Source organism: Notamacropus eugenii, chromosome 1 (genome assembly GCF_028372415.1).
Source record: "Notamacropus eugenii isolate mMacEug1 chromosome 1, mMacEug1.pri_v2, whole genome shotgun sequence".
Lineage (NCBI taxonomy): Eukaryota > Metazoa > Chordata > Mammalia > Diprotodontia > Macropodidae > Notamacropus > Notamacropus eugenii.
Window position 1 is genome coordinate 736208710 of NC_092872.1, and position 26700 is coordinate 736235409.

General features: G+C 40.6%; 1 protein-coding gene, 1 long non-coding RNA gene and 1 pseudogene across 2 annotated transcripts; 1 reads left to right on the plus strand and 2 right to left on the minus strand.

Annotated features, from left to right (window-relative positions):
• The first annotated feature begins 2869 nt into the window (after window positions 1–2869).
• Window positions 2870–20436, plus strand: LOC140521730 (hereditary hemochromatosis protein homolog). The gene is made up of 7 exons (XM_072637055.1): window positions 2870–3021; window positions 10688–10948; window positions 11372–11635; window positions 15018–15296; window positions 15490–15606; window positions 16899–16931; window positions 17262–20436. The coding sequence occupies exons 1-7, from the start codon at window positions 2919–2921 to the stop codon at window positions 17288–17290; spliced, it is 1086 nt and encodes a 361-aa protein (XP_072493156.1). The 5' UTR covers window positions 2870–2918; the 3' UTR covers window positions 17291–20436.
• LOC140521731 (uncharacterized) lies at window positions 13078–21754 on the minus strand. The gene is made up of 3 exons (XR_011973037.1): window positions 21720–21754; window positions 15493–15614; window positions 13078–14045 (listed from the first exon to the last, which is right to left on the minus strand). It is a non-coding gene; the product is annotated as an uncharacterized lncRNA (long non-coding RNA).
• A 340-nt stretch (window positions 21755–22094) lies between these two features.
• LOC140528678 (cell division cycle-associated protein 7 pseudogene) lies at window positions 22095–23542 on the minus strand (annotated as a pseudogene).
• Window positions 23543–26700: the final 3158 nt, after the last annotated feature.

The window sequence follows — 26700 nt, forward strand, 5'->3', positions numbered from 1 at the left end:
GAGTTGGACAAGATGGTCTTTGAGATCCCTTCCAAATCTAAGTTTCTGTGATCTCTCTCTAATTTCTGATCTGCTGTCCTTCCAGATGGTTCAGGAAGCCTTGGCCCTGGTCTGCGTGTTTAGGACCTCGGATCTTTGATGCCCTCTTCTCCTGGGAGAGTCCTGGGACTCTGGTCTCGCTGAACCACCATACTTCCTTATCCTCTTCCGGGGTCTTGTTTTTTTTTTTTTTTAAAACATCCTCAAGGGTGTAGGCTGCCAGTGAACTGCAAGACAAAGGGACAGAGACCTCTAGAATGCTGCAGGGAGGATGAATGCTTTTTCCATGTGGTGGATCCTTCCCAAAGCCCTGATCCTTCTACCTGACACCTCCTCATTTTCAGCTCTTATCAGTTTGTCAAGTTTTTCCCACTCTTGTCAGTTTCTCCAGTGGGTTTTTTAATCTCTTGTCAGTTTCTTCAGTGTTTCCCACTCTTGTCAGTTTCTCCAGTGGGTTTTTTAATCTCGTCAGTTTTTCCAATGGGCTTTTTAAATCTCTTGTCAGTTTCTCCAGTGTTTCCAGCTCTTATCTTTTTTCTTTGATCTCCTCAAGCTGTATGCTGGCAATTCTTCCTCCCCAGGGTTCCTTATGAATTTCTTTTTGTCAGGACTTTTTGGCTAGCGGTTCACTTAGTATGTACTAAGGGGTCCATTTAGTGTAATTATTTTTTTAAAGAGTCCCCTATCACATGCTCTGTTACCTTTGGCTGCCCTCACCCAGAGGAATTTTTTAGGGAAAGAGTGAGGGAAATAACATATGGCATCATAGAAATGAATAACAGTCACTTAATAATAGCTAATATACATGTATATATATATGTAGTATACACATGTGTATGTGTGTGTGTTTCAAGAATTGCAAAGCACTTTACCTCTTATCTCATTTGATCCTAACAATAACTATAAGAGGAAGGTTTTTATTGTTATATCCCTTTAATGGAGAAGAAAAATGAGGCTGAGAGAGGATACGTTGTCTTACTTAAGGTCACACAAGTAGTAGGTGTCTGAGGTAAGTTTTGAACTGAGTTTTCTCACTCTAACACTATTCACTGTACCATCAGCAAAAGATCAGAAGACCTGTGTCCTCATCCCACTTTTGTCCTATTCACTTTAAGAAGTCTTTCCTGAGCTCTTACTCTGTGCTCAGAGTTGTTCCATAAGTATGTAACTTAGTACATGAATAAGTATGTTAGCTTTTCAGATGCCAATCAGCTGGGGCTAGAATGGAGCAAAATAAAGGCAGTCAAGTTAATGAGCATTTATTAAGTGCCACAGGTACGGTGTCAAGTGCTAGGGATATAGATAAAGGCAAAAACAATCCCTGCTGTCAGGTGCTCACAGGAGCTCACAGTCTAATGGGGACTGTGGTTGTGGTTTTATCCTTCATTTTCAAAGAGGACCATGACATCAGGAAGATATTGCTCCTTTAATCCAAAAAATGGGGGATATACATGTAACTATGTATAAATAGCGTAAATAGAACATAGTAATAAAGGGAAGATATTTGGATTAAGGGGGTTCAGGAAAGGCTTCTTGAAGATGATATTCTATCTGGGTCCTAAAGGAAGTCAAAGGAGGCAGAAGATGAAGTAGGAGGGAGAGAAGGTGACAACAAGAGAGAATGCCTGAAGTTGGGAGATGGACTGTCACGTTAGAAGAATAGCAAGGAGGTCAGTGTTCTCCTTTCCACTGGATCATAGATCATGTAAAGGGAAGTAAGCAATAGGGAGCCACCAGAATTTAGTGAGTGAGTGAGTGTGTGTGTGTGTGTGTGTATGTGTATGTGTGTGTGTGTGTGGTGGGGGGAAGGAATGGTATGATTGGTATGATCAGACTAGTGCTTGACGACTGCATTTGTGAACTTGTTCAATGTTTTTCATGATCCTCAGATTCCTTCTAAAACAAAACCATTCTTTTAACACCAATATTCTGCTGGGGGTGTTACATGTCCACAAATCATGAAAAATAAAATAAATATAAAAAATAAAAATTTCTGAAGAGCTAAAAAGGAGATATATGAGATTTAGTTTGCATAATATCTCTAACAAAGAATTGCAAGCAGTAAGAGGGTAGTATAACCAGAAAAAAGTTTGGTGAGTCGTGTTGAGAATGAAGGATAACCACAGCCTATGAATTCCAATGGAATTCATGTGATGTCAAGAGAATACCTAGAAGAAAGAAGAGCTGGGAGAAAATTACAGAAGCAGATTTCTGATCAATGTAAAGAAGATTCTTAATGATTCAAACTATCCTGAAGTAGAATGGGCCATCACAGAGGGTGGTGGCTTCCACATCACCAGATATCCTCAAGCAGAGATGGAAAAGCACCTGACCACCTGCAGGGGATTCTTGATCAGGCCGACGATGAACAAGACAGGCATCAAGGCTCTCTGTGGGAGAAATATGAACAACTAAACCTTGTTGGTCACAAGGTAAGAAACATACACAAATCTAATAGTGTCTTTTCTTTAAAGTGGACATCCTCCAGGATAGTTTTGGGTCTGTTAGGAGACCTAGCACTTTCTAAATTCAAGAAACACGAGTTCCTTCTGTGTCCTTGGACCTGAGCCAGCCCTCACCCTCCAGTCCTCCCCAACAACACCTGACAGTAACTCTGCTCTAGAGTTTCTTGCCCTAACCATAAACCCCATCTCACTTCCACTTTCCAGGTTGCCAAACACACTCAAGTTCTGTCTAGAAAAAAAAACATCTCAGTGAGCAATGATAAGAGGGCTAGTCCCAGCAGGGCCAATCACAGGGAGGGTGAAAATGAAGGGTGGATCAAGTATATCTATATATGGACCTTATCTCACTTTTGGTCACTGCCAGGGTACAGAGTCTGGAAAGCAGAGCTTGCTCCAATTAGGGTGTGGTTGAGGATGACAGACAAGTGGAGTGGGATGGAGAATCAAAAGAGGAAGGGATTTTTCTCACCCTTGCTGCTTATCCTGGGGGCACATGCTTTCATGGGGATCCAGGCAGGTGAGTCTAGGGGTCAGGTGGGTAGGAGGATGGAGGATATTGGAGTCTGAACTTGATAGTGGAGACTCAGACCCTGCTCTTATGGGGAAGGTACAATATGAAAGACATCCAGGGAGTCAAAATAACAAGGACATTATGACTAGAACCGTCAGGGCAGGAAGTGATTTTGATGGGATAATCCTCCCCCAATCAACTAGAATAAATCCGGGTTTCATGCATGAGACTATTTTATGGTATCTTCTGCTAGTGACCATCCCCAGTAAGAATTTGAAAGGTTTAGAGCTGGTTTGTGACTGAGGCCACCAGGACAGTGAAAGGAAGAGAGGAATGAGAGTTAATGGTTATTGGTTAAGGTGCTGTTATGTAAAGGACCTACAGAGACAGACCTAGACCATTATCTGGAGAAGAGGGCAGGATGGGAACTGCTAGGTTATTAAAGAAAGGAGGGCTAAATGAAAAATGGAAAGAGCATCAAGTAGGAGAGCACTAAAAAAGAAAGTGGAGGTGAAAAAAAGGAGACTCAGGTGCAACGTCTCACAAGCAGGATCCACACTTCACCGAATGCCCACCTGGTGATCCATGCAAAATAACTTTGATTTGATTTTTTTGTTTGGTTCACCTTGTGTTGAGTTGATCATTTCCTTTTGAACCAAAGACATCTGCAGGGTTCAGTTAGGACCTACTCCAAGGGACTGTGGGGATTCTCAAATGAGACCCAGAAGGTAAACACTTTGTAATTTTGAAGTGCCATAGAATTATCAGTGACTGTTGTGACTATTATTGCTTTAGATTTGTGATTTCATCACTCTAGGAGACTCCTAAGGAGGAATCTCTCTCTATCTATGCAGATCAGCACCTGTTCTGAAACTTAGACTCTCAGGAAGTTGTTGCATGGGCCGCTGAGAGGCTAAAGGACTTGAGTACTATGTGTTAGAGGTAGGACTGGGACCCAGGGCTACCTGATTTGAAAGTGGGCTCTATGTCGCTATATTGGATAGCCTTCCTTAATACCTCTTTTGCTATTATTATCATTGCTTCTACTACCAGGATGAAATGCTCTTGTCTATCTGCTCTTAGAGTTGCTCTGATATATTTTTCAGAAAGCCTGTTTTGGATGAGTTTTCATCATTGTACTTTTATTTAGGTACAAAATGCATTAATTTTGTCCATCTGCAGAATAGTCCATAGCATGTTATATAAACACAAAAATGAGAACAGAACAATGTCTTGTCCCAGAACCATTTCTTTCTGAACTCCATTGATAACATCAAAGAGAATGAGATGATAATTATAGTAATCAAAATAGGTATTTGCCTTTATACTGTCTTAGCAGTGAGGCAGTGGAGGGGCTAATGCCAAATTTCTGGAGTCCTGAGTTTGAATCTGACCTCAGATATTTACAAACTGTCTGACCATGGGCAAGTCACTTGACTTCTATTTGCTTCAGTTTCTTCATCTATAAAATGAGAATATTAATGGCACTTACCTTGCAGAATTTGTGAGGAACAAATGAGATAATAATTGTAAATCATTTAGTATAGTAATTGCCACATGGTTAGAATTATAGAAACATTATTATTATTGTTGTTAGGGAGACCAATAATTTACTAGGAAACAGGCAGATGTGGGAACCTAGCTGTCAGGGGGTGGCCCCTGCTGGTCGAAACATAGAAAGTATTCTCCACAAGCAATGAAGATTTAAAGATGTCCCCATTGGTCTCTGGGAGTATGAAGGCAGATGGAAGGGGCAGCCCGCACCAATGAGGGAAATTGGTAAGAGAAAGCAGCAGGTCTGGGGTTTTCATATTTGCTTTAAGTGGACAAGTGGCCAGTCGAGTTCTTAATGTAGATTCAGAGCTATAGAAAACCTTCAAGGTTATCTAATTCAACCCTCTCATTTTATAGATGGGGAAACTGAAGCTCTGAGAGATGAGGGGACTTGACTATGGTTTCACATGCAGTAAACATCTGTGCTTCATGCTAAGGAGAGATCCCAGCTCAGTATCAAGCACACAGGGGTGAAATAAGGGTCTCTGGGAAAATGATAGCCAGAGACTATACCTGATGGTCAGATCTATGGATGTCCCTATGGGAAAATCCTTGAAAAAAAGGGGTCAGTGTCCACATCAGTTCTTGACTCTCTTTCCTTTATTTTCATTTCTTTATTAACTTTGTCATTGTAGCTTAATGAAAAACTGATCAGCTTTGGAGTCAGGTTGATCTGAGTTAAATTTCTGCCTCTGACATACTATACAATCGTGGGATATAAATATATTTATAGGATATATATATGGGATATAAATATATTTATAGGATATATATATATATATATATATATATATATATATATAAAGGTAGTTTCCATATTGGAGACTCCCCACACTGATGAAGGCCTAGGGCCTTCCCCTTGCCAAAAAAAAAAAAAAAAAAAAATCAACCCCTAGAACCACCAACTCCCTCTAGGGCTCTAAGGGAATCTTCTGTTCTCATTATAATATTTAGCCACCAGGGGGCATGCTAATTTTTCATGTACTCTGACCCATTTTAGACACACTATACCTTTTCCTCTTAATTCAATGGAGGCAATTTTTGACTTTTTCAAGACACTTTATTTTGGGTAATTGAACAAAAATAATGTAGTAGCAAACAGACTGACAGAATATAAGCTTATTTCCCCAACTTCATTAATGTCTGGTTATTGATTGGATTTATTGGTGCAATTTATGGCATTCCATCTGGGGTTCTTTTTGATCTGGCTACCTTGACTGGGCAGTGAACCACAAAATCCACTTTTTAATCTTCTGAAATTTCTCCTTCTCATTACTTTCTTTTATTGTCATTTCTTTAAGGAGGATATGGAAGGGAAACTTGCCTCCAGATGTATGGCAACTGATTGTTTCTTGGCTTAGGATCCGTTAGGACTCTTGGTCTATTAAAACTAGGAATTGAAGCTTCTGATTTTTTCCCCAGCCAAGATACTCCATGTCATCCTGGTAAAAGGTAAAAGGCACATTCCTCCAACTCCATGACCATCAATTGCTCTGTTGTCAGCTCTTACCTTACTTTTCAAAGGATGGGAACAGCCTTATGGACAGAGTTTGAAGGGATTCCAGTTCTTCTAGTCCAACCCATGCAAGAGTGAGAACTCTCATTCGCCATAATATCTTCCAGCAGGTGGTCTTTCAATCTCTGAAGACCTCTAACGGTAGGAATTCTACTGCATTTATAAGAGAACAGGGAATATTTAGCCTGTGGTAGAGAGAATTCAATCAAAGCTGGTGGTGAGATTACAGACAACTATATTCTACTGTTTAAATGAGCAGCATATGAAAGAGAAATTAGACTCTTTCTCTTTGGCATTTAGAAGGCAGAACGAGTAGCATTAAGGAGGAAGTTTGAAAAAGGCACCTTTAGAACTTAATATAAAAAAAAACATACGATGCTTTCTAGGAAGATGGTAGAGTAGGTCAGAAATTTTCAGGTTCTCCAGATCTCCTCCACGAACAGAAAATCACTGTGAAATGAATACAGAGTTGCAGAAATAAAGGGGGTAAAGTAGTTGTCTTCCTAAGATATCTTGAGAGGACTTCAGAAAAGATTCCAAGGATTGAGATTATTAGAGTTATTAAGCTACCTATGACCCAGCAATACCACTAGTTGATCTGTTTTCAAAGGTGATAAGGGAAAAAGGAAAAGAACTTATACATTGTAGAACAGGGATGGGGAACCTGCAGCCTTGAGACTATATGTGGCTCTCTAAGTCCTCAAGTGTGGCCCTTTGACTGAATCCAAACTTCACAGAACAAAGATTTGGACATGGATAGAACCACCATGGATCAAGGATTTCCAGTTCTGTCTGCTATGTGGTATATCAGGAATTAGGATCACTTAGCATGGTAGCAGACTCCCTATCAATGTGACAGGTATCTGGGGTGGGGTGGGGTTAGAGCTGTGCTGCTCTCTGGGGTAGGGAGATGAGCAAGATATACCTAAGGAAAGTCAGAAGACCATCAGATAGTGTCATTGCAATGGGAGTTTGTGGGACCCTGGAGAGCTCCAGGAAAAGGTAGATAGATAGCATATGCACAAGAGTCAGTGTAGGGTCGCCATTTGCCATCCCTTTTTCATTGTATGAGAATATAGCAACTGGGGAGAGGAGGTGAGGAAGAGGAACAAATCATAGTCTCAATTGCCTATCAATACCCTACTGTTTCCCTTGGGAATGGACATTTAGCCTTTTCTTAATTCTCATCTTTGTTGACCTCCATAGCATTTGACAGTATCGATCAATCTCCTTCCAGCCATATTCCCTTAATAATATCCCAAGCTGATGCTTTACCTAGTCTTTGATTTACTCCTCTTCCTAACTGTGCTAAAAACTCTATCTTTGTCCATAGTATTCAATGCAACGTTACCTCCTTCTATGTTTCAATATTCCTAATGCTCTTAAAAGATTACATTGCACTTTCACAAATTCATCCTCAGTTACCTACTCTCAGTTCAGAATCTGACTGTTCCAGGATTTTCCTATGCCTTTTTAGGCAGTTCCCCTCCCCTAATCCCATACCCTTTCCTTCTGTATTGGAATCCTTTATGTTTGTGTCACAGAACTTTATTCCCAGGAGCAACCCATCCCTCTTAAATCAGCTTCTTTCATGGAAATATAGGACAAAGGGTCCTGCATATCTTATATCTGAATTCAGAAACACTTTCTTCTGTCAAAGGTACATGTCAGGCAATGGAAAGTATTTCCTCTTCTAAAGTAACATGATAAAGATTTCCATTTACATAATGCTTCAAGGTTTTCAAAGCACTGACATCTATTTTCTTATTTGATCTTCACAACAACTGTTTGAGGTAAGTACTATAGGTAAGATTATTCTCATTTTATTGATAAAGATTGAATCTCAGATCATACAAATTCCCCATGATCTCATAGCAGATAAATTTCAGGGCCAGAATTGGATCCAGGGCTCTTCTGATTTCAAATTCATGCTGATAGTATGATAATCTGCTGTCCAAATTGCCCCCCATTTCTGCTTCAGTAAGGCAAAGTCTCCATTTTAGTAAGAATCTAGTTCATAATGGCAATTCACCTCATTAATTTTGCATTTTCTGAAATACATAATCATCAGCCAGATAAGAATTTTGTAACTATTCTGATTGTGGCAGAGAAACATTCCAGCTGTTGTCTGCATAGCCAAAGTCATTTACCAATATATTTTGTCTCCATGACAGCTTTGGGATTTGTTTCCAGAACTCATTATCTGGTTTCTCCTTCTGACCAGTCAGTCTATAGTATACAGTCTCAACAATATTATTTCTTTTTTCTCTTTCCATTGATCCTCATATAAATGTTTTCCATTACACTTCCCATTTCTGACTTGCAGATTTCTGCACAAGGGTACATTTTGTGCATATGCAAGCCTACTTTCCTCTGTTTATTCTTTTTTTTTCTGTTGAATAAAGTAAACCATTCTATCAATGAGTGCTAGTAATGGTCCAGAGTCACTAAGTCTCAGTGACATCTCAGTGCTAAAATATCTAGTTAATTTCATTATTAACATTCTGTTGAATGTATAGAATTCTATTCATAGAATGTATAGCTATCTAAGGCAACAAGAATTATGGCACAGTGGATAGAGAGTTGGCTTCAGAGTGAGGAAGACCTGGATTCAGGTTCATCCTTTGACATATTCTGGTCCTCTCAGGGCTCACAAAAAGAATGCCCACAGATGATGCATTTGAAAGAAAGTGATCAACTGAATTGCAAGTACTTATTAAGTACTTACTATATGCTAGGGACTGAGTTAAGCTCAAATACAAGCAAAAAGCAAGATAGCCCCTACCCTCTGTGGAGAGACAACAGATGAAATGGAGCTGAGAAAAGTGTGTATGGGACGGAGGATAAAGTATCCATAGAGTCATAGTGGAGAAGTCTGCAGAGTCAAGATTAGAACTGGATGAAGAGAGGAATGAGCATGGTTGGCTTGGGCATTTCATCAAGATGGAGAGTCTAGGAGGAATTCAGAAAGCAGAGAATGGAGCCTAGGGGCATAGGGATCTTCCTAGATGAGAATGTTGCTGGGATGTGGTGAAGTCCAGAGAATCAAAAGGATAACCTGGAGAGGGGAAGTTACTCACTATAGTTCCCTATACTTATGGAATCTCACATGTAGAAAAAAATTCAAGGCCATGGGAATGATCACATTCTGCTTAGAAAAAAATAATCTATTAATTTTTTGGTATTTAAGCTTCTTCTCATCATCTTGAATGATACACTTGCTACTACTGATTGCAATGTCAACCCAAGATTGAATCATAGGATTTATAGCTGGAAGATACCTTAGAGATGATCTCTTCTAAGCCCTCATTTTGCAGAAGGGGAAACTGAGTCTCAGAAAAAGAAAGTGACTTTTCTCAAGCAGTAACTGAGCCAGACTTCACATCCTGGTTCTTTTATTCCAAATCCATTTTAATTTCAAACTCTCTCAATAAGATCAGAAAACTTCTCTTGATCCTGTATAGGAGACATCTTAGGGAACAACCTATGCATGTAATTCTAGACAGTTTCACAAAACAGTGGCAGATACATTTGGTGTATTGAGGAAACAAAGATGGAACTTTCCCTGTAGGAAAATTCATCACAATAATACACATAGAACAAAAGTCCCTGATAACCTAACATAAATGCATCCAGTATTTCTGACTGTATTTGATTGACCCCTGCCCTGTCTCCTTATGCTGTCTTGCTCTGTGTCTGAAGGAGTGTGATAGACAAGTTTCTCCTACACCAGCATCTTTGTTGTGCTCCCACTTTCTTAGTTCAGCTGAAGCTCCCCTCACTCTGTGCTGATATTGTTCAGTCATGTCTGACACTTCATGACCCCACTTGGGTCTTTTTTGGCAGAGATATTGGAGTGGTTTGCCATTTCCTTCTCCAGTTCATTTTACATATGAGGAAATTGAGGAGATAGGGTTAAGTGACTTGCCCAGGGTCACACAGTTGGTGTCTGAGACCAGATTTGAACTGAGGAAGATGGGTATTCCTGACTCCAAGCCTGGTGCTCTATCCACTGTACCACCCAGCTGCATTAGAATACCACTCCAACTAATAATGTTTATACAATCCTCTCTGCTCTTCCCTAAATGAGTCTCAATACTGAGGAGAGGGTCAAGGATGGTACAGTGCTTACATTATCAATTACCATCTTTTGAATAAACTATTGAGTCAACCTGCATGCCTAGTCCTAGTCTAGGCATGGAACAGAAGGACTATTGGATGTTTTGTCCTCTTCTGAATTGTCTTGCTCCCCTAGTCTTAATTTCATTTCTCTTAGTGGGAGTCAATAGGATCTTAAGACCAGACATTTAGAGATAGAAGTAGAACTTTGAAACTATTGAGTCCAACTTCCTCATTTTACAAATGAGAATACTGAGGCACAGAAAGGTTAAGTGATTTGCCCAGGGTCACAGGATAGTAGGTGTCTGATGCAGGGTATGAATTGGGGTTCTTCTGACTCCTAGTCCAATGCCCTAGACATGGTGCCACTTTGCTGCCTCCCAAGTAGCAGGACAAATGGATGAGTGGGAGAAGTCATGAGGATTCTGGGCCTCCCCCCATACCTGATCTCCTTTTGTTTTCCCTTCCCTTCTTGTCCTGTAGCTCATCACCAGCATGAGGTACAGTTCACAGTAGTGGGCACAGGAAACTCCATCTTGGACCTCACTATGGTGGACTTTGTAGATGACATCCAGGTGTTCTTCTATGACAAACAGAACAGCCAGCTCATGGCCAAGGAGGCCTGGATCTCTCAGGTCCTGGGGGCCAAGTTCATGGAGAAGACTCAGCAGAAGTTAGTAGACCATGAGAAGAGCTTCCTCTGGTTTCTGAAGAAATTGAGGCAGAATGATACCAAGAGTGACAGTGAGTCAGCCCCTCTCTTCTTTTCACTTCTTTCTTTCACTTTCTCTTCTCCCTGCTTTCTTCTGCTTTTCTCTTCATTGAGCCCCATGGTTCCCATTCATAGGAGACCATGATATTGGTCTGAGGATCAGGATCAAAGAACATTCTAGGGAGAGGACCAAGACTTAGGCCTCATTGAACTGCATCTGTTTCCTGGGGTACTGGGTCCTCTTGGAAATGGTCCAAACGGTCTTTGCCTTCATCCTTAGAATTGTACCTTCCTCTGCCATCTATATTTCCTCAATCATTGAACTCCAATTTGAAGCAGTTACTCTTCTGATCCTCCATAATTTACTCTGTTTTTCTGATTTCAACCCTTTTCCTACTGAATCTTGACCCAATGCTCGTTCCATTCTATCACTGCCTCCAAATCTCCCTTTCCAGACAACATCACACTGCAGGTCTCCATAGTTTGTGAACTTCAAAGGGACAATGACATAGGCAACCAAATCAAGATTGCTGTGGATGGTGAGGATTTCTGCTGGCTAGATGAGATTGGACAGTGGTTTTTCATAATATCCGAGACTGACTCCTTCAAACCTACTCTGATGAGTACCTTCTGGGTCAATCAGAAAGATTACTACATGAAGGAATATTGTTATGGCATCATGAAAAAAATCCTGCAGCACTCAAGCAGAAAGAAGAATGGTGAGTAGTCTCTGATCCTGTCTACCTTCATCCAGCTGGTCCATGCCATCTCTGCATTTTCTAGATAGTAACTGATGGCCTTGTGTGGGAAATCAAAGAACTGTGTTTTAATCCTGGCTAGAATTCTAATTGCTCTAAGAAAGTGAAAGGACTGTGGTTATATGTGCTTTTGCTCAAGGGAGAAAAGTCATTCTCTAATGTGTCATTATCATGTGGAGGTGACCCTGGGGTGTGTGGGGCTACAAGCCCCATTTGGTCCCATCAGACACAAATGCAGACTGAGTCTCATCTTAAATAAAGGTGGTAGTGCCTATCACCAAAAGGGAAAGTATTGCATAATGAAGATTTGGGGTTGTTTTTGACAACAGTGGCTGATGGAGTGCTATCTGCTAAGTCAGAGAAACACAGCATTACTAAATTTAAGAACTGAAAGAGATCTCAGTGGTCAGATAGTTCACTCTAATACCTGAAAATCCATTCCAATATTTGACAAATGGTTCTCTAGTCTCTGACTTAAGTCTTCTAAGCAAGGGGAATCCATCACCTCTCAAGGAATTCCATTTCACTTTGGAAAACTCAAATTATTAGGAAGTTCTTCCTATCTACCAGCCTACATTGACCACTTTGTGACTCCCCCACCCTATTTCACCTGGTTGTCCTCTCTAGTTTCTAATCAAATGAGTCTAAGCTCTCTTCCATGTAGCAGCCCTCCAGCTGAACACCATACACTAGAGTTCTCTTCTCCAGGTTAAGTATTCCCAGTCATTTAATCAAACTTCCTATAGCATGGACTCCAAGTCCTTCACCATCCTGGTTGCATTCCTCTGGATAGTTGATTAGTTTATTAATGACTTTCTTATTTTGTGGTGCCAAGAACTGAACCCAGTACTCCCTATGTGGGATGATAAGGACAGTGTAGAGAGGAAATAGCATCTCTTCTTTTCTGGAATGCCTATTTGAATGCATCCTGAGATCCCATGAGCATTTTTTTTGGTTACCATATCACAAAGATGACTCATCTTAAGCTGGAAATCCATTAAAATGCCCAGATAATTTTTCAGAACTTTTGTCTAGCAATACCTCCCACATTTTTCACTTATGAAATATATTATTTAAACAACTTTAAATTTATCTCAATTGAATTTCATATTATTGGACTCTGATCAATTTTTTGACCTGTCAAAGTTTGGATACTGACTCTGTTATCCAGAGTTCCAGCTCTGTCTCTCAGCTTTGCATAATTTTCAAATTTGATAATCACCTCACCTTTGACATTATTCCCATAATTGAGAAAAATGTCAAACTTCACAGAGTCAAGCACAGATCACTGGGACTCTGCACTGGAGACCTCCTGCCAAGCTGACATTGAGCCACCATAGCTACTCTTTAAAATCTGACCATTCAATCAGTTTTTAATGCACTTAAACTACCATCTTCTAGTCTACATCCCTCTACCTTTTCCACATGCATAGCATAATATGTTATTGAATGTTTAATAGTTGAGTAGTCCTGTCAAAAAAGGAGATGGGGTTAGTTTGGCATGATCTGTTCTTGACAAAGCCAAACAGGCTCTTGACAATCACGCCTTGTTTTTCTAGATGTTCACCAAGAATTTAAAAATCCCCAACACAATCCATTCTTGAGTTTACCCAGGAATCCAAATCAAACTTGGTGGTCTGAATTTTCAGACTCTTTTGTCTGCTTTTTTTGAAAATCAGGACATTTTTCCCTTCCCCAATTCTGTAGTATATCCTTTATTCTTTATTATTGTTTATATGTCACCAAGAGTAAATGGGCCATCACATCTGCCAGTTTTTTCAGTATTCCAGAAATGTTCATCTGGGCCAAGTGATTTGATGTCATCAAGGATAACCACATGTTCTTTTATAGTTTTCTTACTTATCTGGAGGCATCTCCCCCCATTAGCCTTTTTTTGTTTAGTCATTCCCAGTGTAAAGGTCATTCTCTTTTGAAAAGAAAACAGAAGCATAAAAATAATTGAGCAGTTTTGCTTCTCTCTGTCCTTAGTTATTATTCCATCCACTCCCAAGTGATGATCCGATCCTGTCTGCAGTGCTTTTCTTTCTCCAAATAGCTTTTTGTTGTCATCCTTTGTTTTCCTCAACAGGTAAAGCTCATTCTGAGCCTCAATACTACTCATTCTACCTTTACAGGACAATGGCATTGTCATCTGTTACCTGTCCTTGCTTACATATTCTGCATTTCCCTGTGTATCTGCATCAATCTCTTCAGACAACTCTTCTTTTCCCTCTTCATCAGAATTGTTTCCCTTTGCTTCCTTAGAACTTAATTTTGTAACATGTTCCATACCTCCTGGATGGACTTCCTCTGTAGAACTTTAGTCCATGAGGTCTTCCTTAGCCTTCCTATGAACTCTTCGAAATCTCTCCTAAAATATAGGGTACATGTCAGACTAGATCTGAGATTCCTATCCCAAAGTCTAGAAGTTAACATTCACTTCACTCAGGGTTCCTATCACTTCCACACAGTTATGTGCTAGTAAATTCTTAATAAGCTGGTTGCACAGTATACTTTTAAGTTTAATTTATGTTATATGCATTTTCTCCATCAATTTTTAAGTATCAGAAATCAACAAAACAATAACTCAAGGCAATTTGTAGCGTCTGTTGATTTCTGAGGTGTAACCACTCATGATGAAAATGTAAACCTATGTTTTAAATCTGTAGGTTTAAATTTAAACCTGTGGGTTTGAGTTGCACCTTGAACCCCTCTGTTTCTACCCCCAGGAACTAGTCCCTCTGTATTAGTGAGAAAATGATCCAGGAAAGAATTTCTTTTATTGGTTTCTTTACAATTTAAAGGATGAAGTTATCGCTAAGCCAAGTCATCACATTATTAGCTGCTGTCCTTTTGGTGGAGAGACCTTTAGTGAGTGTCTGGATAATTGAGGTCACACATCACTGCTATGGCATGCCTCTGTTATAGGCTTTGGTGGGGGGAGTTTATGATCCTGGTGGTCTATGAGCCTCATCATTGAAGGGAATAAGCACATGTACAAAATCACAGATCTGATCACTGGGGAATATTGAAATGGCTTTTAACTCATTGTTAACAAAGACCCATTGACTTCTTGTTAGGTTAAAAATCTAGTGACATCATTGTTATGAGTATCAACAAACATTTATTGAGGGTCTGGTGTGTGTAGGGGAGAATGGAGCAGTATAAAGTGGGTACAGAGGGATTATAAAATGAATAATCATTATCTTGTCTTCAAAGACTTTACAATTTACTGGATCCTAGGAGATATGACAATAAAGGAAGTTAAGAAAGGGAGAGACAGAATAATGGAAAATAGACATGGACATTTGCACATGCTGTCTTCTCTAACCTTTGTCTTTAGTGCCTCCTGAAGTGACCGTGCTTTACCATGAGACTGTGAATGGCATTATCCTCCTCTCCTGCTCTGCCACAGGCTTCTACCCCAGCGCAATTCTGTTGCACTGGCAGAAGGGTGGGGGCATAATTGTGGCAGGGAAGGAGAGTTCCAGTAGCACTCTGCCCAATGCTGATGGCACCTTCTACCAAAGAATCATCATTGAGCTCCTACCAGGGGACACAGGGACCAATTATGATTGTGTGGTGGACCATATTGAGCTAGGAGAACCAAAAGTATTCCCTGGTGAGTGCCTGGCTTGAACTTGCTAGTCTGAGCCTCAGGGAGATAGGCGATGAAATATTGCTGACTTCTGCCTTTTCCTAGCTTCTCTAGAATGGACCCATAGGGGTGGGTTCCCTTTGGTGTACTCTCCATTACTTCCTGGAAAGACTCTCACTTTCATTAATTGTCTTCTCTTTATTACTATATCCCATAGTACCTGAAAAACCCCTTAAGAAGAGGACCTGGACTGTGACACTCAGCATTCTTGGGGTTGTCATCCTGGTGCTGAGCTGTGTTGTGTCCTTTATCTACTGGAAGAAGATAAACACAGGTGTGTGTCTGAGGAGAGAGGAAATAGAACAAGTAACAGTAGGTCTCAAAGGAATGGAAGATGTCAATGCTCCATCCATGCCCATGTTGTAAGAACTAAAAGAAAGTTTTGTAATGAGAATCCCATAATCTAAAAGTTTAGGGATATTACCAAGGTCTACTCGTCCAAACTGTATCTGATTGAACAACAACTCTGTAACAACTCTGACAAGTAGGCAGTCTGCCTTGAATTAATTACAACAGAAATGGAGGACTCACTACCTCCTATGACATCTCACTCCCCATTTGAACTACTGTAACTGTTATATACTTTTTATTACATCAACCTAAAATTTCTCCTTCCTCTCTTAAGCCCTGCAATTTCTACCCATGACTCTTAGTTCTGTCCTCTGATGCCACATCTAATCTCTCTTCCACATGTCAGCCTTGAAAATACTTAAAGGCCGTTATCAGACTGTTCCTAAATCTCTTCTGAACATGACCTACTCTCTCCAAAAATCACAGAATTTGAAAGCACTAAGATACTTCATTGTAAATCTAGCCTAATCTGGATACAAAAAGTGTTGTTCACAGCCTCCTCACATGATCTCCCTGTCAGGGTAGACTTTTGGATATGCTACAAGTTGCCAAAATCCTTCCTAAGATGTGGCACTGGTCAGGTGGGGTCTGACCAGGCAGAGGACTATGGGTCATCCCTCAATTTGCATACTACACATGATCTTCACTTTTTCAATTGTTATGACTCAAATTGAGCTTTCAATTCAGTTACACCCTTGGCTTTATTTTACACATATAATGTAGAGTTGTGCCTTCTCTCATCTGCTGTTAGCAGGTATACAAACATTGCATTTTCCATTTTGTCCCATTATATTTCATCTTATTAGCTTTGCCTCCTGTTTCTATCCTGTCTTGATCTTTTCAGATGCTTGGACAGCACAGGAGCTGTCCCTATCAGCTGTTGCCTGCCAAATGATGCTAGTTATGACTGCATTTATTTCAATGATTACACAATGCTGAAGATCAGAGGTCCAAAGATAGTTGCGTGGGTCTTGGTCCAGTTGGCAGGGGAGAACTTGGCCCTATCCTTAGGGACCCACAGATTTGATCAGAGAGACATACTCCTCATGCCCAGGCAGCTCCCAGCCTGATTTATAAAATGCACAGTCTCTGTCTCTGAGGAAGAGACAGTTTGAGATCAGGTGTGGTCCTAGCTAGAGACAGGGTCATGTAAGAGCCACATTTCCAGATCCTCTCTAGACTTAACCTTTTTTTTTGACTCTAATTGTATTGCAGGCTACATCATCCATGAGAATGCCATAATGGAAGGTGAGGCACTGGCAGGGTGTGGAGCGGGTGAGGGGACAGAAGGGTGTAGTTGGAAAAGATCAAGAAATATAAGATATCTTTGTCCTCCAAGAACTTATAACTCCTGTGGCAGGGCAGAGAGGAACTCTATCTGAGTCTGTGTGTGTATGTGTAAATGCCAGATTCCTCATCCCTCTCGTTTTACTCAGCCATGAGGGGCCTTCAGAATGGAAGTGGGGCATGGCACAGAGGGATCCTCCTGTTAGCTGTTTTCTCAGGGTTAGTCTTCCAGGTAGACTATTTGCCTGCATATAAAAATGGAGGGTAATCCCACATTTCCTGCCTCCCCAGACATTCAGATGGATATTCAAGAACACTAAAATATTCTGCAGTGCTGGCCCTGGAAACACAGAAGACTGGCTACAGCTGCTATTTGTCTGCCCTTGCTGAATATGAGGAAGAGGAGTCCGATGGGGGAATGAAACCCTCCCTTGGTGCCAACCAGCCTGTTATCCCTGTCCTCAGTGGCTTCCCTCTTCTCTCCCCACCTGGAGATGTAACTTCTGCCATTCTCAGTGTCCCCATTCTTTCTCTTATCAAACTGCTTAAGAACCCAGTTGTAGAGGGCACTGGGTTTGGAGTCAGGGGGCTGGGGTTTAATGAGGCCTCTGACAATAGTTGTATGATCATGGTCAAGTCACAACTGTCTGAGCCTTAGGCATCTCTCAAAGGCAAGCTTTACATTAGGTTGTGATACACTTCTGGAGGGATGCTCCAAGTCTTCTCCCACCAATAGATTCACAGAGCTTTGCTTATATGATATGTGAATGTAACAGCAAGGACTCTGGCATACACAGGAGACCCTGCTGTACAAGTTCTTAGATCAGCTTTTCTAAAAGGAAAGCAAGTTTCGAGGGGTCAACAATCTACTTGAATCAAGCACATATATCATCCACTTAGTTCTGGGGAAAAATTCACCATCCTGAATTTCAGAGAAAATACGAACAGAGAAATAAAGACCAACAGACAGGACTTCCAACTGTCTGACCATAAGCAATAATACCTCACAGATCAACAGACAGATCCAACTGTCTGTCCATTACATACATACATACATACATAGTTACCAGAGAGAGAAGCACCAACATCTGGCTTTTCAAGGGGCTCCTTAGTGGCCTCTGATCAAACACTTTCAACGAGTAAGCCCCAAAGCAAAACCTCACCTCAGAGTATTTATACACTTTGCAGAGCCAGAGGGCACAACCCTCTGACCCAGTGCCTCAATAGAAATTAACAAAAGGTATTGAGGTCTATTAATGGGCAGGGAAGATCTTTAACTCTTCCCCTGTCCTCCCATTAACTTTACAATAATGTTGCAGTGAGTATCACAGTTTAGTGGGCAGCTAGGTGGTGCAGTGGATAGAGTACTAGTCTTGGAATCAGAACTCATTTTCATGAGTTCAAATCTGGCCTCAGAGACTTTCTAGCTGTAAGACCCTGGATATGTCACTTAACCCTGTTTTCCTCAATTTCCTGATCTGTAAAATGAGTTGGAGAATAAAATGACAAACCACTCCAGTATCTTTGCCAAGAAAACCTCAAATGAAGTAAGACAGACTGAACAACAACAATCTCTGAACTTCTCAGTGAGTGCTCTTTTTACAGGGGCAGATCGCAAGTCATCCAAGCCCTCTCATCCCATGTAATTCTGGTCTTGTCCCATTTTTATGCAAGTCCTCTATAGAGGTGAGTACAATATTAGCTTAATCAAACAAGCATGTAATAAGCACTCATTATAAGGCAAGGCATTCTACTAGCTACTGAAAATACAAAGAAAAAAAAGCAGAATACTCTCTGTCTTCAGGCAGCTTCCCTTCTAATGAGGGAAACATGAGCAGTAACAACTATATCCAAACCCAAACCCGTATAAAAGAGAAACAACTTACCTTTCACTTATTATCTCAATACATTCTCATGACCACTTTATAACAGGACATTGAGGCATAATGAGGTCAACAGCCCCATATTTTGCTGAGTGTTATCTCTGGTAGATCTTAATAAAATGGAAAAGCCTTCAGGGATGGTCCACTGGCCAAAGACCAAGCTAGCTACAGCTAGAGAAACTCTTTACCAGGTTTGTAGCCTTCAGATGAATTTTACAGCCAGAACAACTCTCATGGTCCATTGAGTACGTTATAGAGTGCAATCTGTGTTGAAGGAGGGAGGTCCCTCACAGGTAAAATCCCTAATCATTGAAGGTTTATAGTACAGTAAAATATTATTATCCAAGCTGTGAGTGTCTGCAGACCTTAAGCAATATCTAGGAGAGGGTGTTTTTCCTTTTCAAAAATTTTATTTTTAATTTATGGAAGAAAATAGGCATTTCCATAACATAGTTCAATGAAAAAGATGATTGGAATATGCATATACATACATATACACATACATACACATATACACATACATACACATATACACATACATACACATATACACATACATACACATATATACATACGTACTCATATAAAGTGTTATGTACACATATATGTAAAATTATTCTATACATTCTCATTTACCATTTAAGAGTATTATTACATACTCTTTTTCTGGATATAGATAGCTTGTTTCTTCACACATCCTTTGTAGTTTTTCCCCCATAATATAGTGCAAAATATGATTGCACATGAAGCTGTAAATCTGCCATGCATAACTTGTTATTCCTTTCAAACATACAAAAATTCTCATGTAAGTTTCTTTTTTCTTCTCTCCCCTGCCCCTATAGCTACCAGTAAGCACAAATAGTATATCACACTCACACATACACATATACACATATATATGTACACACATATGTATATACACATGTAAAATGGTTCTATATATCATCTATATTTCAGTTCTTTCTCTGGATGCAGATAGTATCTTTCTTCATCCGTTCTGCACAGTTAATTTGGGCATTTATAATAGTCAAAATGACTTACTGACTCAAAGATGTTCTTGAAACAATGTTGCTGTTACTGTATACAATGTTCTCTTGGTTGTGCTCACTTGGTTCCTCATTATTTCGTGCAAATCTCTCCATGTTTTTCTAAGAGAGGATATTTTTCATGTCTCGTACAATCTCAGAACTGGAAGGAACTTCCTAGGCAATCTAGTTGAACCCTTGACCAAATGAGAATTCCCATAACAATATTCCAGATAGAGAGATGATTGTTCAAGCTCTGTGTACATTGGCTCACAGAAGGAGAGCAGAAAGGCACCTTAGAGGCCATTCCATCCAAACACCTCTTTTTACAAATAAGCAAACCAAGGTACAGAAATAGTAAATGATTTACTCTGAGCTACACAACTAGTATAATTTGAGGCATGATTTGAACCCCTGTCTTCTGGACGCCAATCCCAGCCCTCTATCTAATATAGTTAGGTTCTAATGAGTATAGTTAATGCATTCCCTGACGTACACAAAGTATTTGAAATTGTAATTAATTACAATTATATAGTAATCACAATATTATATGGTAGGCTAATTATGCAATGGCATGTAATTATAATTATTTAAAATATGGTAATTAGTTCCAGCCCATTTGAGTTCGAATAATGAGACCATTTTAGGTGATTCATTATTTGCACTAATTGGGACCCAGCTCTACTCCACATAACCTCTTCTTTACTAAAGGAAGCCACTACCTTATAAGGCAGCTGGTTCCATTTTTTTAACCCTTCTCAGTGTTTATAACATCAATTCTTCTTTACATAGTACTGCAAGGTTTGCAAAGCACTTTGCACAGGCTATCTCATTTGATCCTTACAAACAAACCTGTGTGGGAGGTGCTATTTTTATTCCCTTTTTCCATATTGGGAAACTGAGGCACAGAGAAGTGGCTTATTTATGGTCACAACTTTAACGTCAGAGACAAAATTTGAATTCAGGTCATTTCTGACTCTAAGTCTGCCGCTCATTTCACTATGGTCCATTGCTCCAACTTAAAGCAAGCTTAAATTTCTCTCCTTGTATCTTCTACGCATTGGTGCCAGCTGTGCCTAGGCTTCTAAGAGGAAGCTTTTATCTATAATATTTTGATGATCCTTGAAAATATAAGCTGGTTCCCTCATTCCACACTCATCTTAACATCAAAATCTTTTTGCACAAACGATGATGTCATTGTCTATATATTTTATGGGAGAGATGTTTACACCCTGAGACGGAGTTTGGAGGATGAGACAAGGACTTGCTTTTTTGGTGGCCAGGAAAGAGGGCTCAGTTTGGACTGGGAGGAAGTGATAATTAAAATGATAGGTTGTATTTAAAAAATGATTGATGGCTTCCAAAGCATGTTACGATTGTACTCTTATTTGATTCTCCTAAAACTCCTGGAAAATTTGTACTATTGCCATTTTATAGATGAGGAAATAGTCTCTGAGAAACTGAACCACAGAACTAATAAATATAAAGGGTGATATTTGAGCCCCTGTCTGATTCTGAGACGATCTTTTCATCCACTGCACTGAATTTCAAGACGACCCTGAAATATGGGAAACTTGTCAGAAACCAAGAAAGACCTGGACCTTGGGAGGCAAAGCTCTAGACTCAGAGTAGATAGGATAGGAGGAGGGGTTCTGCCTAGAGATATCTATGGCCAAGGTAGTGAAACATCTCCTTAGCCCTTAGCCCAAAAACTCAGCCCTTGACCACTTTCTTCCCATCATTGCCAACAGAAGATTCTTCTACCAAAAGTGCTGTATTTTGTTGCTTCAGGGTTATGTTCCTTTATAAAGACAGAGATAAAAGAGAGAAGGGAAACTCACCACACAATCCCTAGGATGAGGCATTGGGGAGTGATGGCAGAAATTATAATTTTGTCCAGAGACACCAGGAAATAGTACCAAGGATATTATTCAGTCACATCTGACTCTTTGTGACTTCATTTGGGTTTTCTTGGCAAAGATATTGGCAGAGTCTGCCACTTGCTTCCCCAACTCACTTTACAGATGAGGAAACTGGGGCAAACAGGATGAAGTGACTTGTCCAGGCTCACAAAGCTAGTAAGTGTCTGAGGTCAGATTCGAACTCATGAAAATGAATCTTCTTGACTTCAGGCCTGGCACACTATTCACTGTGCCACCTAGTTGCCCAATACCAAGGATGAGGAACAGCAAGTCGTAAGCTGAGCTGTACTTTCTCAAAATTGAAACCTGAAGTTGTTTAACCATCAACTGCCTAAGATTATTGAAGTTTTATCAAGGACACTGAGAAGGGAAATGGTGGCAGTGACTCCTTCAACAATTTTTGGCCTCCACTTCAAATTCCCACTTCAGACTTTTCAAATAAGCATGCATATTCCCAAAACCATGGTACTTGGCCAAATACACCAACATACCAGTTGCACATCATCCATCTCCCTGCCTACAAAAGCTGCAGTTGCAGATTCCACGGCAAGGTGGGCAATGCCAATTTGGATCCAGCAATGCTATTTTGACCTCTTTATCATATCCATTTCAAAGACAGGGGCCACAGAACCATGCCCGAACTCCAAAACATTCTGGGTTTCTGCAGTTTGTCGTGGTGTCTATGGTTTTCTGGCAGCACTGGTGACGGGTGGAATCTAATGAATGGTTGTAGATCTTGTCCAGGGAGGAGATGCAGATGTTTTCCAGCTCTTCCTCAGTAATCTCTTCCACTGGATGAACAATATGAGGAAGGGTCATGGTACCTGGGGGATGACTTCTAGGTGTGGCATCATCATCCATATATCCATCGATGCTCTTCCTTTTTCTCACCAATATGTACTTGTCCTCAAAATCTATTCCATCTTCTAAGTGCAGATTTGGGGCTCCTTCAAGCAGGGATCTGGACCTGGTATGTGGACAAGCTCTGCGTTCAGGGTTTTTCCTTGAGGGATCTCTTGGGAAAGAGCGCCTTAGATTTGGCTTCAGCTGTGGGCTACTACCTGGAAGTGATCTTCCAGTAAATAATCCCAGGAAATTTTGTAATTCTGACATTAGATTTGCAAGCATTGCCTTGTTTTCCTTTATATTTAATGTCCTCTTTTCCAAAAAACTGGAGCCTTTCTCATCTTCAGAGTCAGAATCAGAATTGGAAGTGGGAACCTCTGGGGCTTTGGGTGGGGCTGCTTTCTGTTTCCTTGTCCCTTTGAGATCCTTTAGAGCTACTTGCAAAGGACTCAAAAGTTTCATCTGACTCTGAGTCCTCCTGCCTTCATCATCAGAATCCAATTTCCTTCCATCTTGTATCTCTCTTTCTGAGAAGCCGCAGAATGATTCATCATCAGAGTCGGCATAAAAAACTGTGGCCAGTTCTTTAGTGATATCTGGCTTGAATTTGGGTTTGTGTAAAATTCCACAATCCCCTCTTAGGTCTTGTGCCTCACTTTCTGGAAAGCCACAGAAAGATTCATTATCAGAGTCCTCATAAAAAATATTTGCCAGTTCTTCACTGATATCTGACCTGAATTTGGGCTTTGTATTTGCAAAATTATCAGAAGCAAAACTGTCACAACTGTCATGAGGATGACGAGGTTTTCATGGAAATCAATTTCACATTTCTGAAATTTTTGAAGTTCTTTACAAAAGGACCTTTAGTCCTTTTGCTGCATGTGGAAAGGATCCATGAGTGGCGGCAAGAGTCCACGAGAAGGGAGCTTTAAAGGGCAGGGAGTGCTCCCGGGGAGCAGAGGCATGGGCAGTGGAGAAAGCCAACAGCGGCTCCACAGTAGGCCGAGGAGCGTGAGCAAGGGAGCGACTAGGCCTGAGCTGTACTTTCTCTCTGAGCACTACCCCTTGTCTAAAGAGAATATATTGCTTGACCTTGACATTCACAGAGGCATTCTTTCAGCAATGGAATGACAGAAGCTCAGAGCTAGAAAGGTTCTCATCCACTGTCTAGGCCAGCTGGTGCTTCTACTGTGTACTTGACAAGTGGTCATCCAAACTGTGCTTGAAGACCTCCAGAGACATGGAACTTTCCAGAAGCAAACTGTCCAATTTTTTGGAAACAAATTCTATCTAACCCTTGTCTTTTCCTCTTCCCATCCCCATGCCAGTGCTCTGCACTGAATATGTCAGACCTCTCTGTTCTGCCCTATGTAGCTTCCTTGCGGAAGAGCCTTTTAAGCCTTGTCCACTTTTGCCAATGCCTCTGTCTTCTCTTTTCTCATGAGGCAGAGGTCTATCCATTTTGGGGGCACAATTAGTCATGACTAACCATTCTCTAACTTCAGGGACCTGACTCTGGCAGGCCAGATTCTTGACTTTGACTTTGACCACTGATTTGATCTGTGAGTTGCCTAACCTTGGGACTCTTTAGCACTATGGGCTGCTTTGATTCTTGGACAAATCTACTCCCCTTAGACAGCTGACAGGTTAGAGTCAATGACTGGGAAGAGAGGGTTGATGGCAAAAATCTGGGCATTCTGATGTTTTTAATAGAGGGGAAGTTTCTCCAGTGTGAGAGAAGATGAAACATGAGAGATTTGCTAGGAGGGGAAATGTTGTAATTATGGGGAACATAAGAAAAGACATGGGCCTGTTTCCAGGCATTTGTGGTCTTAGCTTCCAGTTATAGCTTCATAGTCTGTGTGGTCCCTGGGATGGTGTCTGATTTCCAAGTCAGATTGGCAGCTTAAGTCTGAGCTGTAGGACTCTTCTGTGTCCCTCAGGCTGTGGTGAACCAGTCACAGTTTGTGGTGTGACTGTCAGTCACCATCAGAGAAGTAAACAGTCATGTGTTTAGGGGCACCTTAGCGACAGCCATGCCACAGGTTGTGAGTCAGTGTAAGGTGGGAATCCCAAAGAAGAATTCTTCCATGAAGTATGACAAGGTCACTTGTCACTAAACCCATTTGTCATTCTATATCTCAAGTAAGTAAAACATTATGTCATTACTTCTTTCAATGGCTCAAGCACTGAAACAATATGATGGACTGGCTTCCCTGGCTTGTTGGTACAGTGAGATCTTTCAAAGGAGAACTCACTCACTCTCAGGGACAAACAAAGAAAAGTCAGAACTGATCCCCATGTCCTGACTAGGATACACAGATTCATACACAGGTATGAAGCAGAGTGGGACATCAAAATGGTTGAAGTCTAAAAACTGGCTCCATAGATAGTGAGAATGAGGTAGGAAATATTGCCTGTGACAGTCTTTGGAAGGTTTGATGTCCTAGTCCTAGAAAACAACCCAGAAAGCTAGGTGACTGATATGTTACAGAGGCAATGAATATTGACTATGCAGCCTCTTATTACTGTCTTCTTTGCTTTTATGTTGATGGTCATCTCTGACATCAATTAGCATCACCAATTAGCACTATCATGGCAAAAAGGTGAGAGATGGCAACTTGTTGGGGTAAGCTGTTGGACAGAAACACAGAGACCCAGAGGTGTCCAAGATTTTAGACAGGGAAACTCCTGAGGACAAAGACTGTGTTTCTGCCATCAGATGGAACTGACTGTGAATTTATTTCTCTTTCATTAGTTTGAATACTGACTGGTACAAGGGAAATATCTTTTGGGCAGACAAGAGTACCCAGAACCTTTCAAAATACTCAATGCAACAATGCATGTATTGAGTATAGGACGATCTTAATTCTTTCTTTCAGAAAATGTAAAAACGCACCAAAGGACTCATAGGTGGAAAATCCAGTGCTGAAAAGGAAAGCAAAGGACTCTCATTAGTCTTTAAATAATTAATATAAATTCTTCTGTTTTGGAATCTCCACAAAAGGGAAATGAACTTGCCATTGCCAGAGGAGCAACGTCCACCCTCAACGTTCTAGATAATTCCACTTTCCACACAAAGACATGAGATCACTCCAAAATCATAGTGCCACTCTGTAGATGAGGTTCCTTCTTCTTTTAACTAGAAATCTATTGCTTTTTCCACTGGGAAAGATTCTGGAATGAGGAAAAAGTGAACTTTGATCCCAGAGAGTAAATGCCCCTCTCTAGGCACCTCTCAGGCTTATGTATCATTCATAGAAAGATGTGATAAGTCACAGAGTATGACTAGGACAGAGGCAGTCAAAGCAGCAGAAGAAATGGAAAAAATGGGAGTCCCAAGTCTTTGTTTAAGGTGCCTTAACTTCAAAGATCTATGGCAATAAATGAAGACTATGATATTATCTGGAAAAGAGCTCCAGATGGGTTGGACTGAGCCTGTAAAACCTGAAAATGGAGAAAAAGAAGAAGACACCAATACTGAATAGAAGAAAAAGATGAGTGGACTACAACAGAAAATCTTTATGGTAGATCCTTAGGGGATGAAACAAATGTACAATTTACATATAGAAACACATTTTCAAAATGGCGGGTGGAGTGAATCATCAGTTAGTGAGCATTTATTATGTATCTATTGTATGTCACACATTGGGCTAAGCACTGAAGCTAAAGGCAAATCACAAAACCAGAAAACCCAGTCCCTGTTCTCAAAAAGCTCAGTCTGAGAGAAATCTATGTAAAAATAAGATTTATACAAGATAAATTCATGGAAGGGGAAGGAACTGGCAGTAAGGGGGATTGGGAAAGGCTTCCTTTAGAAGCCAGATTGTTAGCTAGGGCTTTAAGGAAATGAAAGAAACCAAGAAGGGAAGAAGAAGAAGGTGAGAATTCCAGGCATGGGGGACAGCAAAGGAAAATGCCTGGAACTGGAGAAGAAGGAGTATCTTGTGCAACTAACAAGGAGAGCAGTTTCCTTATGTTGAAGAGTACATAATGGGAAGTGATGTGCAAGAAGATTGAAAGGGTAGGAGGGGTCAGAGTGTTGGACATTTGG

Bases quoted from the DNA above. Each gene is read 5' to 3' on its own strand.
- LOC140521730 (XM_072637055.1), top strand. From the start codon at position 2,919: ATGACAGACAAGTGGAGTGGGATGGAGAATCAAAAGAGGAAGGGATTT. The intron at 10,949-11,371 runs GTGAGTCAGCCC...CTCCCTTTCCAG, and splicing joins GAATGATACCAAGAGTGACA to ACAACATCACACTGCAGGTC. The intron at 11,636-15,017 runs GTGAGTAGTCTC...CTTTGTCTTTAG, and splicing joins CTCAAGCAGAAAGAAGAATG to TGCCTCCTGAAGTGACCGTG.